This window comes from Electrona antarctica, assembly GCF_951216825.1.
Source record: "Electrona antarctica genome assembly, chromosome: 12".
Lineage (NCBI taxonomy): Eukaryota > Metazoa > Chordata > Actinopteri > Myctophiformes > Myctophidae > Electrona > Electrona antarctica.
The window spans coordinates 23,439,837-23,453,834 of NC_136793.1; the positions used below are offsets into that span (position 1 = coordinate 23,439,837).

The following is a 13,998-nucleotide window of genomic DNA, read 5'->3' on the forward strand; positions in this document are numbered from 1 at the left end:
CCCACATAACTTGAGCCTGTACAGTACAAACTAGAAAAAGTGCCCTTCTGGGCACAGGTCTCCACCAGGAGGATAGGAGTGTGTGTGATGTTTGGCAAAATGTTTAGGAGTAATATAATCATGTTTTGTGTGTGTGTGTGTGTGTGTGTGTGTGTGTGTGTGTGTGTGTGTGTGTGTGTGTGTGCGTGCACGCGCGCGCGCGCGTGCATGCGACGCGGCTTGGCCTGTTGTAGCGCCACCATGAGGCTGATTTGAAAACTGTCAACTGGCATTTCTTCCTCAGCCTAGTGGGAATATGCATGCACAGTTTCACCGCAATCAGACGCTGCGTTTAGTAGTTGTGGCAATTTGTACAAAACCGGTACAAAGCGGGCTACTCCTGAAAGGTTTAGAAGCCAATCGTAGGCAATGAAGGTGGATTATGAGAAATCAAACAAACGCGTCTTGATCACATGACTATGAAGAGCATGTGTACCGATTTGCGTGAAATTTTGATAAAATCTAAAGGAGTAATATTAGAAAATGTGTTTTACATATGTCGGCCTCCTGGTGGCGCTATAAAGAGCAGATGTGAAAAATTCCAGGCAAAGGTTTTTCCTTGGCCTCTAGGGAGTTGGCATACAAAGTTATCCACAGATCCGTGCAGTTAGAGGTAAAACACTTTTCGGCGAGTTATAGCGCCACCATGAGGCTGAGTTGAAATTTTTCACGTGGCATTTCTTCCTCTGCCTAGTGGGAATGTGCGTGCACAATTTCACGGAAATCACACTATGTGTTCATGATTTGCAGCATTTTGTTTGAAACTGAGCACTTGTGCGAATTTTGGAAGCCAATATTAGCCAATCAGGATGGAGTCTGAGAAATCTGAAAGACCCGTTTCGTTGAATGGCTCTAGAGAGACTGTGTACCAATTTGCGTGATGTTTGGACAAAATCTGTAGGTGTACTGTCCAAAAACTTGTTTTGCACAAAGCGGCCTCCTGGTGGCGCTATAACAGGCCATTCTGGAATTTATGGGGCAGAGGTTCATCGTTGGCATCCAGGGAGTGTGTGTGCAAAATTTGACATCGACCGGGTTAACGGTGCCGGAGATTAGCTGTCCAAGCCAAGTTAAGCCAAGAAGCTTGGCTTGGCTTCAAAACTAAATATACATCAGTACTGAACAACATGGCTCCTTTGAGAACCACCAGGGGCAAAACCCGCTCGGAACCATGGATGAATTCGGACATACTGGCTGCAATGAAAGCCAGAGACAAAAAATGCTCTGAATTTCTAAAATGCAAGTCAAAGCTAGCCAAGCGCTTCGACAGTGTTCGCCAAGCTCGTTTGAACAACCTAAATACCCAACGAATCAAGCTAAGAAACAGTGTAACTGCCATGACCAAATCAGCTAAAAGTAACTTCATCAATGATAAAGCACAGGAAAACAAAAACAATCCTCATGAGCTCTGGAAGCTACTAAACAATCAACTAGGCTATGGTCAGAAACTAAAAACCTGCAGGTTTTCAAACATAAACATCAAATCGGACAACACTCTCATCACTGACAACCTTGATGTGGCCAACTACTTGAATATCTTCTTTACAAACATAGCAACAACTCTGGTTAACAAACTGCCCTCCCACTCTGGGCTCTTTGGTGTAGAGCACATTACAACCTTCTACAGAAACCTAGGTGTTTGTAAAGACGATTTTAAACTAGTTATGGTAACAACTGATGAGGTAATTAAGAAACTGAGTGCCCTCCAACCCCACAAGGCCACAGGCCATGACAACATTCCCTCCAAATTTCTCAGAGACTCAGCCATCTCTATAGCTCCAATCATCACCCACATAGTAAACCTCTCCATCAAACAGGGACAGGTCCCCCAAGATTTCAAACTGGCCAAAGTAACCCCCTTGCACAAGAAAGGGAGTAAATTAGACCCCGGCAACTACCGCCCTATTTCTATTCTTAGTTCCATCTCGAAAGTGATGGAAAAAATAGTCTATGAACAGGTTGAAAAGTATCTTGCCACTAATAAATTATTAGTGGCAAGTTCCAATCTGGCTTCAGAACATCCCACTCCACTGACACATGCCTTCTCTATTTGAGCGACCACATCAAACAAGAGGTGGACGCTGGCAAATACTGCGGCATGGTCATGCTGGACCTCCAAAAGGCTTTTGACACCGTGAACCACTCCATACTGGTTAACAAGCTAAAAGCAATTGGTTTCGATAGCACATCAGTGAGCTGGATGCAATCCTACCTGGAGGGGAGAGAACAGATGGTGGAAGTGAACGGAACACTGTCCCCCCCCTCCCAGTGAGCTGTGGCGTTCCACAAGGAAGCATACTAGGGCCTCTACTGTTCCTAATATATGTAAACGACATGACTTCAGCTTGTGACTGCAACTTGTTCCTGTTCGCAGATGACTCAGCACTGCTGGTCTCGGACAGGGACAAACTGCAGGTTGAAAATGCCCTCAGCTCTGAACTCGGTAGAATCTGCACCTGGCTCGCTGATAACAAACTATCTTTACACCTGGGAAAAACTGAATCCATTCTCTTTGGCTCTAATAGTAATCTCAGCAAGGCAAATGGCTTCTTGGTTAAAGTGGGTGACAATGTTATCACACGTAAAGATGAAATTACCTACCTAGGTTCCATCCTGGAGGCTAATCTTTCCGGTGATAAAATGGCCACCAACGTAATCAAAAAGGTCAACCATAGAACAAGATTCCTTTACAGGATCTCCTCACTGGTCAACAAAAACACCTTGAAGACCTTAACAGGAGCCCTTGTACAGGGTTTCTTTGACTATATGCATGCACCTCCTGGTACCACAGCACCTCAAAGGCCCTTAAAACCAGGCTCCAGACTTCCCAAAACAAACTGGTCAGGCTCCTACTTGACCTAGCCCCCCGAACCCACCTCACCCCTGCCCACTTCGACAGGCTGAAATGGCTTAGGGTCGACGACAGAGTACAGCATCTTGCAATGGGTCTGGTCCACAAGATTCGATACACCACCAAGATACCCATGTACCTGTCTAGATACTTCCTTAATGTTAACGAAGTCCACACCCACAACACCAGAGGGAGTGCAACGAACCATGTACAACCCAGATTCGGCACAAACAAGGGACTAAATTCTTTTCGCTCCTATGCCACCAAAATGTGGAACGCCCTACCAACTGTCATTAAGACATGCGAATCCCTTGACTCTTTCAAAACCGCTCTCAAAGGGCACCTACGGACGGCTGCAATTCGAAACTGGCCCCTGTAAAATCGGAATCCCTCAAACACGAACGCAAGGACAACACAAGAGACGGTCGCGGCCACACAGCCAACTCAAGGTATGGCCACTGAGCCAACTTGGGGACCCAACGCAAGGACAACACAAGAGACGGTCACGGCCACACAGCCAACTCAAGGTACGGCCACGGAGCCGACTTGGGGACCCAACGCAGCTCCTCCAAGGAAAACAAACAAATTAACGGAGCTGAACGTGAATCCCCCCCACCGCCCACCCCTTTTTTTCCCCTCACTGTATATGTTTCTTTTCACTTTTTACCTCCTTTATGATGAATTCCTGTTCTGTCTATAGAAGTGTCTATTTGTACGTCTCTAAATGTTTTGATGATTTGAACATGGTGGACCCTATTGGAAACAAGTGTAATGCTTAATTGGGTCGTCCACTCACAGTTAACAGCCTTTGTATTGAGTTTGTGCTTGAAATGTACTGTAATTCTGCAAACTGTTAATAAATTCTTCAATCAATCAATCAATCAATTCACAGACGGACAGACGGACGGACACACACACACACACACACACACACACGGACACACGGACGGACGGACGGAGTGCAAAACATACTCTCTCCCCATGCCTTCGGCCTGGTGGAGACAATGAGTCTTGACTAGTATTGAGACTTTTATAGTAGCGACTCAACTAAATAGGCCTAGTACGTGAAATGCATGACATTCTGGAACTGTATACCTATATAGGCCTACCTACCTACCCACAATGCAATGTGAGTAGCTATGACAAGTGACAACAACAGCAACAACATACAAAAGCCTATATGCATTAAACACGTTTAGAATCTTATATTAAACAAGATGTATCTCTATCTATGCATTAAACACGTTTAGAATGTATTTATTTGTAATAACTAAACTGATGATGGCATGCTGTAGTGATGGAATGGAAGGTGTGTAGCCTACTAGTAGTACATCTTGTCACCAGATGGGGCAATTTCCTAACATTCCACATTGTCTGATTAGTAAACCATGCAGTGTGTCATTTCTGGAGTTATTTTCTTTATTATTATTTTACTTGAGTCAGAAACAGCCTATACGTTTTCTTTGTTCTATGTCACTGTTTTACGAGACTGACCTTTTGTGTGCATACAATACAAAACAAACCTATAGAAAAGAAGAAGAAATAAGCCCATTAAAGGGAAACTTTACCCTTTTAGCAAAACAATATGTTTAGAACATTTAGAATAGAACGTTTAGAACATTTAGAACTTTCCTGGGGGTCGGTGTGTAATATGTGGTTTTAGATATTTTAGCAGTGAGCCCATTCAGTGTCTCTGATATCGCCTCCCTCAAGCCCTGAGCCCTGAACTCTCATTGACTTTAGTGACGTCAGCTGTAATTCCTTGAGGGTGATAGGCTGCAAGGGCTCCAAAATGGATAAAAGGAATGGGACAGCACGTTGCGATGTCTCATGTTGCCTAGACGACAGCTTGAAACGTTGCCTTGACAACGCAAAATTGCCACGATGCTATGACGATTGCTTTTGAGCCAACCTTTCCGAAAAAGACGGGCTGGCATCTCACTACATTGGCTCCCGGTGGTTTTTAGGATTGATTTTAAAATTCTTTTACTTGTTTATAAATCCCTAAACGGTCTTGCACCCTCATACCTCCGCGAATGCCTACCCAGATACGTTCCTAACCGCCCCCTCAGGTCCTCCACTGCTGGCCTGCTTGAAGTGCCTAAAAAAATGTCTACAAAAAAATATGGTGAGGTAGCCTTCTGCTTCTATGGGCCTACAGCCTGGAATCGACTTCCATTTCAACTTAGACACGCACCCTCTGTAGACATTTTTAAAGCTCAACTCAAGACTCACCTTTTTACTCTTGCTTTTAATTGAGTTTTAGTTTTAGTTTTAGTTGAGTTCTCTATTCTGACCTTTTGCGGTGTGCTTTGTTTCTCGTCCATCTATGTTTTTATGCTTTTTTTGTTGTTTGCTCTTTACCATTGTTTTATCCGTCTAACTGCTTGCCTGTGTTTTATTGCTATTTTTATGTACTGCCCTGTGAAGCACTTTGAGTTGCATTTATGTATGAAAGGTGCTATACAAATAAAGTTTATTATTATTATTATTATCGATAAACAAATAATTACAAAGAAGAAAAAAACGGCAGGTTACAACACTTTTTTTGTTGTTTTTCTTCTTTGTAATTATTTGTTTGGTCCAAAATATTGTTTGTGTTGTCATGAGTTGTCACGACTCGAGTTGGCTTTGTCCGCGGCGTAACCGTCTTTAAACAAGTAAGACGCGCAAACGCGGGAAGCGAACGCAGCTCGTGAATTGCAATAACAACAATTAGAATAAATTACGTACTTTTTAAGGTTTTTTTTAAGTTACGTTTTTTTAAATTAAATGTTTTTTCAAGTTTTTTTTAGTGTGTGTATGTGTGCCACCTCGGGGCGACTGATTGCCTCGTCACTCAAGGGTCCTTCTGGCCGATCCACACGGTCACGACTCTTTTCTGTTCTGGCCCCACAGTGGTGGAATGAACTCCCCACTGATGTTAGGACAGCAGAGTCACTGCCCATATTTCGCCGCAGGTTGAAAACCCACCTCTTCAGGAAACACTACCCTTCCTCTCTGCCTGACCTACTTGTTGTTAACTAGTTGTACGAACGTTTGTTTTCTATTGTTGTATTGTTTATTGGATCTTGTTTAGTCGATACACTTAATTGTTTTAGCTCATGCTCATTTGATTTAGCTATTTTGTCTCATCCGGTTAAGGAAATAGGTAGCTGATATATTGCACTTTTACCTTAGCGCTAGGTATACTCTTGGTTGCTTGTTTTTGCAGAAAATGCACTAAAGACTTCTGGTGATTAGTAGTTTTTGTTCCCGACCTATGTTGAATACACTTATTGTAAGTCGCTTTGGATAAAAGCGTCTGCTAAATGACTGTAATGTAATGTAATGTAATGTGTGCGTGCGTGTTTCTTTTTTAGGTTTTTTTTTTTAAAGTTTTTTGTTTAAGTTTTTTTTTAAGTTAAGTTTGTTTTTAAGTTAAGTTTTTTTTAAGTTAAGTTTTTTTTTAAGTTAAGTTTTGTTTTAAGTTAAGTTTTTTGTGTGTGCGTTTTTCTTTTTTAAGTTTTTTTTTTAAGTTAAGTTTTTTTTTAAGTTAAGTTTTTTGTGTGTGCGTTTTTCCTTTTTAAGGTTTTTTTTTAAGTTAAGTTTTTTTTTAAGTTAAGTTTTTTGTGTGTGCGTTTTTCCTTTTTAAGTTTTTTTTTTAAGTTAAGTTTTTTTTTAAGTTAAGTTTTTTTTTAAGTTAAGTTTTTTGTGTGTGCGTTTTTCCTTTTTACGTTTTTTTTTTAAGTTAAGTTTTTTTTTAAGTTAAGTTTTTTGTGTGTGTGCGTTTTTCCTTTTGAAGTTTTTTTTTTAAGTTAAGTTTTTTTTTAAGTTAAGTTTTTTGTGTGTGTGTGTGCGTGCGTGCGTGCGTGCGTGCGTGTGTGTGTGCGTGCGTGCGTGCATGTGTGTGTGTGTGTGTTTTTGTGTGTGATACAGCTGCGCCCTCTGGTGGTGGGCGGGTGGTGTTACAGCGTGACACACACACACACAGACACACACACACACAGACACACACACACACAGACGTGATCTGCTGGGTCTCATAGTAAATGCTCACTGCGTTCGCAATAAATACTTTAAGAAATGTCTATGGGAAAAATGCATTGGGTTTCATTTCCTGGTCCAGGGTAGGAGGCGGGACTGCGACACTCTATAGCAATGATACTGAGGAGCAAACACTCAGTAACAGTGTTAAATACGGTATCTCTATATTGTGATAGTAATCATTGCTACAGACTAGTGATGCACCGAATATTCGGCCGCAGAAAATATTCGGCCGAAAATGGCTAAAGATTCATTTTCGGCCTATTCGGTTTCGGCCCGACTAGGCAGAAAATATATCACCGAATAGTGTAAATGAAATGAAATGAAATCTATATTTACCCAGGGTATCTGGGCTAAGCTCAAGAACTTGTTTCCAGCCAGGCCCTGCTCATAGAACACATTTCATCGTAGTGGTTGATGCCTTGTTCAAGGGAATTTCAGCGGTGGTAATTTTAACGTGTCGGACGGCTGATTCGAACTGGGAACCTTCCGGTATCTAGACCGCGCCGCTATCCGTTCGGCCACCGCTGCCACGTGTATGCAATTAATGCATTCAAAAGAGCTGAATAAATGTTTTATGGACCCATAGTGATTATTATTTAAGTTAAGTTTTGCCATAATCAGGTAGCTTTAAGGTGCGGCCATGACAGCAATGGTAGGAAAAAATATATATAATATTAATCATATTCTGTATTCGGCCAACTGTCGGTAATCGGTTTCGGCCAAGAATTTCCCTTTCGGTGCATCCCTACTAGACTACAGTGTTTGCTCAGTAACAGCTAGGAGTCTCCCTGTCTCTCCATCTCTTTAATAAACAGACTCAGAATACCACAAATTGCATCATATCAAAGATCATTGAGGCCCTAAAAACAAGGCTCCAGACTTCCCAAAACAAACTGGTCAGGCTACTACTTGGCCTCACTCCCCGAACCCACCTCACCCCTGCCCACTTTGACAGGCTGGAATGGCTTAGGGTTGACGACATAGTACAGCATCTAGCAATGGGTCCGGTCTACAAGATTCGCTACATCACCAAGATACCCATGTACCTGTCTAAATACTTCCTTAATGTCAACAAAGTCCACACCCAGAGGGATTTCAACGAACCACGTTCAACCCAGATTGGGCTCAAACAAGGGATTAAATTAAATTTTCTCCTATTATATGCCACTAAAATGTGGAACACCCTACCAACAGCCATTAAGACATGTGAATCCCTTGACTCCTTCAAAACCGCTCTCTCAAAGAGCACCTACGTACGGCTGCAATTCAAAACTCCAGCCCCCCAAACAAGTGTAATGCTTAATCATGGTGTCGTCCACAGTAAACATTTTTGTTGATTGATTGATTGATTGAATACTTTATTGACAGAAATGTAATCAGTACAGGGTACAGTCAAACGCACGTCCAAAGGGATCACCGAAAAAAAGTCCTTGCAGTCTTGTTTCCATTCAGGTCCTGGGTATTCAATTCATAATCATGACATGAAAAAATGAACCTTGGTTGAAAAAAACAAAGTTGTCCTTTAACACATTTGTTGCTATTGACAGTTATACTCGTCCTATAAATTAATAGGGCACTCATGACGAGTAGGCTCATCTTAAGGCATTTGATATTGTTATAAGAAAGCCTCGCTGTATTTCATTTTTTTAATCACTCCAGTTGCTACGGACGATTGCTAAGGCCTCGCCAGCACTGCTTCTGTTTCTCCATAGCCATTAGCTTCTGCTTCTGTATTAGCTGTTGCCTTTGCACGCTCTTTTCTCGGAAACTACGGCGCTGTCCGTTGTTTTGAACAAATCGCCGATGTTCGGAGGTTATCCGGTGATCGCGATTGGAACATTGGCGTTTTCTAGAGCAAGAATTGGCCTTATTTTAGCTCGCTAGCATTAACGCTAATACTTTAGCATCCAAGATGGAACCCAAAACCGTCATAGTGGGAAAATGATCATTAAAACATACAATTGACACAATAGTGCTTCTGAATGTGTCTTTATTGACAACAGTAATATGAGCAATGAGCATTAAAGAAACTCTTTAAAGGAGCATTCAATGATTTGGGTGATTTGGAAAACCACCCAGTCCGCCCCGGTAACAAAATGTGCACATGCACACTCTCTACAGTGGGGGAAGTGCAACAGGCCAACAGCATGTGCACCAAGGCCCTCCCCCACTCGATCATGATTGGAGGAAGGCCCCTCTCATCCTGATTGGATGAAGGCTTTGCCACTCGCCACCAAAACTGAAACTAGGGTTTTTTGACCCCAGGGGCTCACTGGGGACAGGGAGGAACTCCTTATATGGTCAGCACTAGGCATGCCGCGGTTTACGGAATTTCGGTAATACCGCGACAGGAACAGCCACGGTGTTGATACCGTGAGATTTCCGAGCTTACGGTATTTTAATAGAGCGTTGGTGGGCGGCGCATGCTGCGCGCATGCAGTGCAACTCCACTCGCAAACTAAGGCAAAACATTTATTTTCACCACACAGCTGCAGTAAATTGAAAAGTTACTGGACCCTCGTCTGGTTCTGACAGACAGGTAGTGTGTGCAGGCTGGGTGGTGTGTGACAATCCAGTTGAAGTATAAGTATTCCTTTGGTACGGCGACTGCGGCGGCGGGTACCCGGGAGAACAAATTAACGAGACACGAGACAGTATCACGCTAAGGTTCACAAAGTTTATTACACAAACAGGAAACATATATAGTGCTGGATCATAATGACGTGACAATAAGATATGAGACAGAAGAACGTGCCTACTGCAGCAAAGCTGACCTTGCTGCCGCCTAGATGTCTCTCGTAGCCTATCTATAAAGTATGCTACAGTACCGGCAGTACACAATACATATCAAGTACATTGTATCTCAAGTTCAAGTACATAGACTAAGATGTACTGTGCATGGGCTAATATCATAACACTACCTTTGAGTTAGTGTTGCTGAAAGACACCCAGATCCAATTGTATATTCCATATTTCCACATGTACTAAACTAAAAGTGTCAACTGTCAACACAGAGGCACGCAGTTGTGAGCATGCGCAGATCGCACTACCTCTGGGTAACTATAGTAATCATTTCATTTCAAGTCACATGACAAATAACAAAATGGAAATTATCATAAAAGGTAAAAATAAGATATGTAGGCCTACAGGTTGGGGAACAAAGAAGGGCTTATAAGGAGGTGGGGGTAGTCACTAGACATAGTTTTTTTAATATAAACCGAGGTATAGGTTATCAATACCGGCACCGTACCGTACTGTAAAATCTCATACCGCGGCATGCCTAGTCAGCACACTCTATAGTAGGGAGGATTGTCCAAAAAAAAAGAAAAAATAAGTGATATTTGAATGAAGTGAAATCACTGAATATACCTTTAATGTAATTAAGGACCAGTGGAGGAAGAAGTAGCCTACTGTTTACTGGCTTTAAAGTACAAATACAATTTACAGTTACAATTTAGACATTTAGCTCTTATCCATAATGACTTAGACTTAGAGTTATAACCATAATACTCTGTTACAAGTTATACACCTGCAAAAGTACAAAATTATTGCCATAAAAATATACCTACACAGTACTGCATTTCACTTTTTTGTTTGTCAAAATCTTTAGAAAATAGCAGATCTACAAGATCATAACATGATGCATTGCAACACATTGTGAGCATGTAGATCTGCTTTTTTTGGAAGAAACAAAGTACAATTGTACTTAAATGTTTTATGTATGTTTTGGTCCGTGGACCCCATTTTCAGAACCACTGGTTCAGAAGTATTGAAAAATGTGAATAGTAAAGTAAAAGTATCACAACATTGTACTTAACTGTCCCGTCCAAATAAAGTAAAGTAAAGTAGAGTATGTGAGTAAATGTACTCAGTGAGTTTCCAGCAGTGTCGGTAGCAGTGTTACACAGAGTAGAGCAGAAAACCACTGAAAGTGTTGTGATTGTTTGTCCAATCATAGAGCCTGGAGGAACAACAAGGTAATATCATGTCTACTGTGTCTCCCTGCTGTAGCTCTATTATGATTCCATTAGAGATGTATTCATACGATTGATGATTATTGTACCCTTCGTTCTGAAAGATTGGACCCTTATTATAATCTTTATTATAATTTTTGTACATCCAGATCCTCACTTGCTCTGGTGATCCAACGTTGCCTGCAGTAAATCTCAAGTAATAAAAGCCTCTCACCGGGGCGTGAAAAACACCTAGACAACACACGCACGCACGCACGCACGCACGCACGCACACACACACACACACACACACACACACACACACACACACACACACACACACACACACACACACACACACACACACACACACACACACACACGTTGTCATTTATGTACAAAACACTGTTATTACTAAAGCTCTATTTTTAAAGGAAAAAGCCGAACTACAACCCCACAACGCGTCACATACAGTAGCATGATGTTGTGAGCTTGTGAGTTGTGAACATTTTAGCACAGCAGAGTTAAAGGGTAAGACCACTTTTGTCCATTTATATTAGGAAGAAAGATTGGATCCGTGGATCCAGATCTTCAAATCACAGAGGCAGGGCCCAGGCCTGTTCTGGTGGTCTTGCTCTGCACCCGACCGTGTGGACGCCCTGAGCGGAGCTTCTAGTTGCCGTGGTCGGGGCCTTGGCCTGGCGCGTTGCCCTGAACGCCGTGACAGGGTTGGTGCGGGGGCCCATGATGCTGACAGACCGCCTCTGTGTTGTGTCTGCTCTTCTCCCCGAGGTGATGGTCTTTGCCATGCCTCCGTGGAATAATACTGTCGGAGCGCCCCTAGTCTCTGGGACAGTGGGGCGACCCAGCAGGGTGGCGCAGATTATTCCCATCGTGGGGAAAAATATCTAGCCACCTTGTCCTCTCTTGGAGGAGGTCCACTGGACATTGTGCCGTATAGGGTGAAGATTCTACCCAATGGAAGGTTCCATCTGTCTGCGTAACGCAAATTTGTCAGGGGTGAACACTTAGGGAATTCGTGACCATGTGTTTGTTGACACCCCCCCCTTCACCTCGGTCCCGTTGGGGCCGCAGCCCAGGCACAACTGTATTATTAGGCCGCTATACTGAGGCAGTGCGGTTAGGGTGAGGAAGACCCTGCAGTTATGGCAGGGTCGACCGTAATGTATGGGTTCTAACGTTCACTCGCCGAGTTGGCGGTGCCTAGATTTGAACCCATGCCCTGATGTGCCGTTGCCACTCCCGGGTTGAAGGGGGCTCAAGGGCCTCACCTGGTACCTTCGGGGTGTCGTACTGGTCGTAACATGGGGCCGACGTGTTAGCTGGTTGATAGCTGCACGGGGCATACAACGACCGTATGAGGCATGAAACCACCACCGTGCTGGGGCTATATCATGGGCCCCATTATGGACGTTATCCATAACGTTAGCGGTTAGCTATGGCCGGTAGCGGTGCTACGGGGCGATGAGCTAATGCTGGCTGCACGTGCGGTTGAAGCCATGCAGTAGCGAGGGTGCTATTTGGCTATGGTGTGCCGCAGCAGTTAATGAAACAGCCTATTTTGAAATGCTAACTGCTAGGGTGTATTGTTCACCCAAAGAGGTTGTTATTCTCGACCTCGACAAATATTAGCATTGATTCTGATAACCATAACTTCAAGTAAAATACCTTGAATGTTGAGGGGGGTGGCTGTATTTGGGCTACAGGCTACAGCGGTGCTACGGGCTACGAGCTAACCCTGGCTGCACGTGCGGTTGAAGCCAGTAGCGAGAGTGCTATTGGCTATGGTGTGCAGCTAATGCTACTAGCCGTCACAGCTAGTAATAGCAATATAAGCTAGCGTTTGTGTGGCTAGTGCTATGGTAGCACTAGTAGCAACGTAAGTTAGCGTTCGTTTAGCTAGTGCTTTTATAACACTATTAGCAAAGTAAGCTAGCGCTTGTTAAGCTAGCGTTTGGCTAATGCTACCCATTAACACTAAGAGGTTCTGTACTTAGCAGAGAATAGTGTCTTAAAACTTAGTGTAGCAGACTTACTGAGAGTTTGTAGTAACCACCGGGTACAACACAAGGACGAGTGCGGGAATCACTCGTCCTTGTGAGATTTATGGTACAAGTATTATTTTATACTCTCGGTGATAACACAGCTTGTTCTGTCTGATATGCAGAAAAAAAGATAACCCTCTGGGATCCCCACCACCGTAGTGCGTCGACGCAATCTTGTGTGACCAGCACTTTGCAGTGTGCTCGAGTGCAGGGGACCCCTAAAGACTTCATCCACATCTGGAAGGGTCTCATGTTGAGTCTGGCCAGGTGGACCAAGGCGATGGCCGAGGCCATGAGGCCGGCCATGCGTTGGCATACTCTGAACTAAACCTTGCATCTCATTCTGAACTGAGATATGCACCGCTTGAACGAGGTCAGCCTGTCCTCGCTTAGCTTGGCTGTGGAGGACCTGGAGTCCAAGGCGATGCCTATGTAGGTTACTGTTTGGGCTGGGACCAGGACGCTCTTCTTGTAGTTCAGGGAGAAACCTAGGGAGGACAATAGGTCCACTACCTGGTTTGTGTGGAGAGTTGCTTCTGCTGGCAACGCTGCACAGACCAACCAATCGTTCAGAAACGTTACTATATGCGGACCCTTCGTGAGCACAGGGGGGCAATAGCTGCGTCTGTGCACTTCACAAATACCCCCGGGGATAGGGACAGTCCAAATGGAAGGACCAGGTATTCGTAAACCTTCCCCTCAAAGCCGAACCTCAGGATAAATCGGCACATGAAAATAAGCGTCCATCAGGTCGATGCTGGTGAACCAGTCGCCCTGACGGAGAGAATGCAGTAAGGATGAAACGAAAAGTTTTGAGGTGCTCGTTGAGGCCCCCGTAGATCCAGGATATCCTTTTTTTTACCAGGAAGTAACGGCTGTAAAATCCGTTTCGGCTCTGGTTCGAGGGGACCTCTCTGACAGCATTCTTCTCTACGAGGGAAAGTATTTCTGCCCGTAAAACATCCGCTGCCTGCCCAGTCGCTCGAGTAAATATTACTTGTCCTGACATGGGCGGTCGTCGTGCGAATTGTAGCTTGTAGCCGTTTGTAATGGTGCTCAG

General features: G+C 43.7%; 1 protein-coding gene across 1 annotated transcript in view; it reads right to left on the bottom strand.

Annotated features, from left to right (window-relative positions):
• Positions 1–9,743: 9,743 nt before the first annotated feature.
• The window catches only part of LOC306934349 (uncharacterized protein), a gene marked incomplete at its 5' end in the record, with an annotated part of 28,506 nt that continues 24,251 nt past the window's right edge, over positions 9,744–13,998 (bottom strand). Inside the window, one exon of the mRNA XM_079516918.1 lies at positions 9,744–11,124. Coding sequence (XP_079373044.1) covers positions 10,820–11,124 — 305 coding nt within the window. The 3' untranslated portion in view covers positions 9,744–10,819. The remainder of the gene's footprint in view (positions 11,125–13,998) is intronic.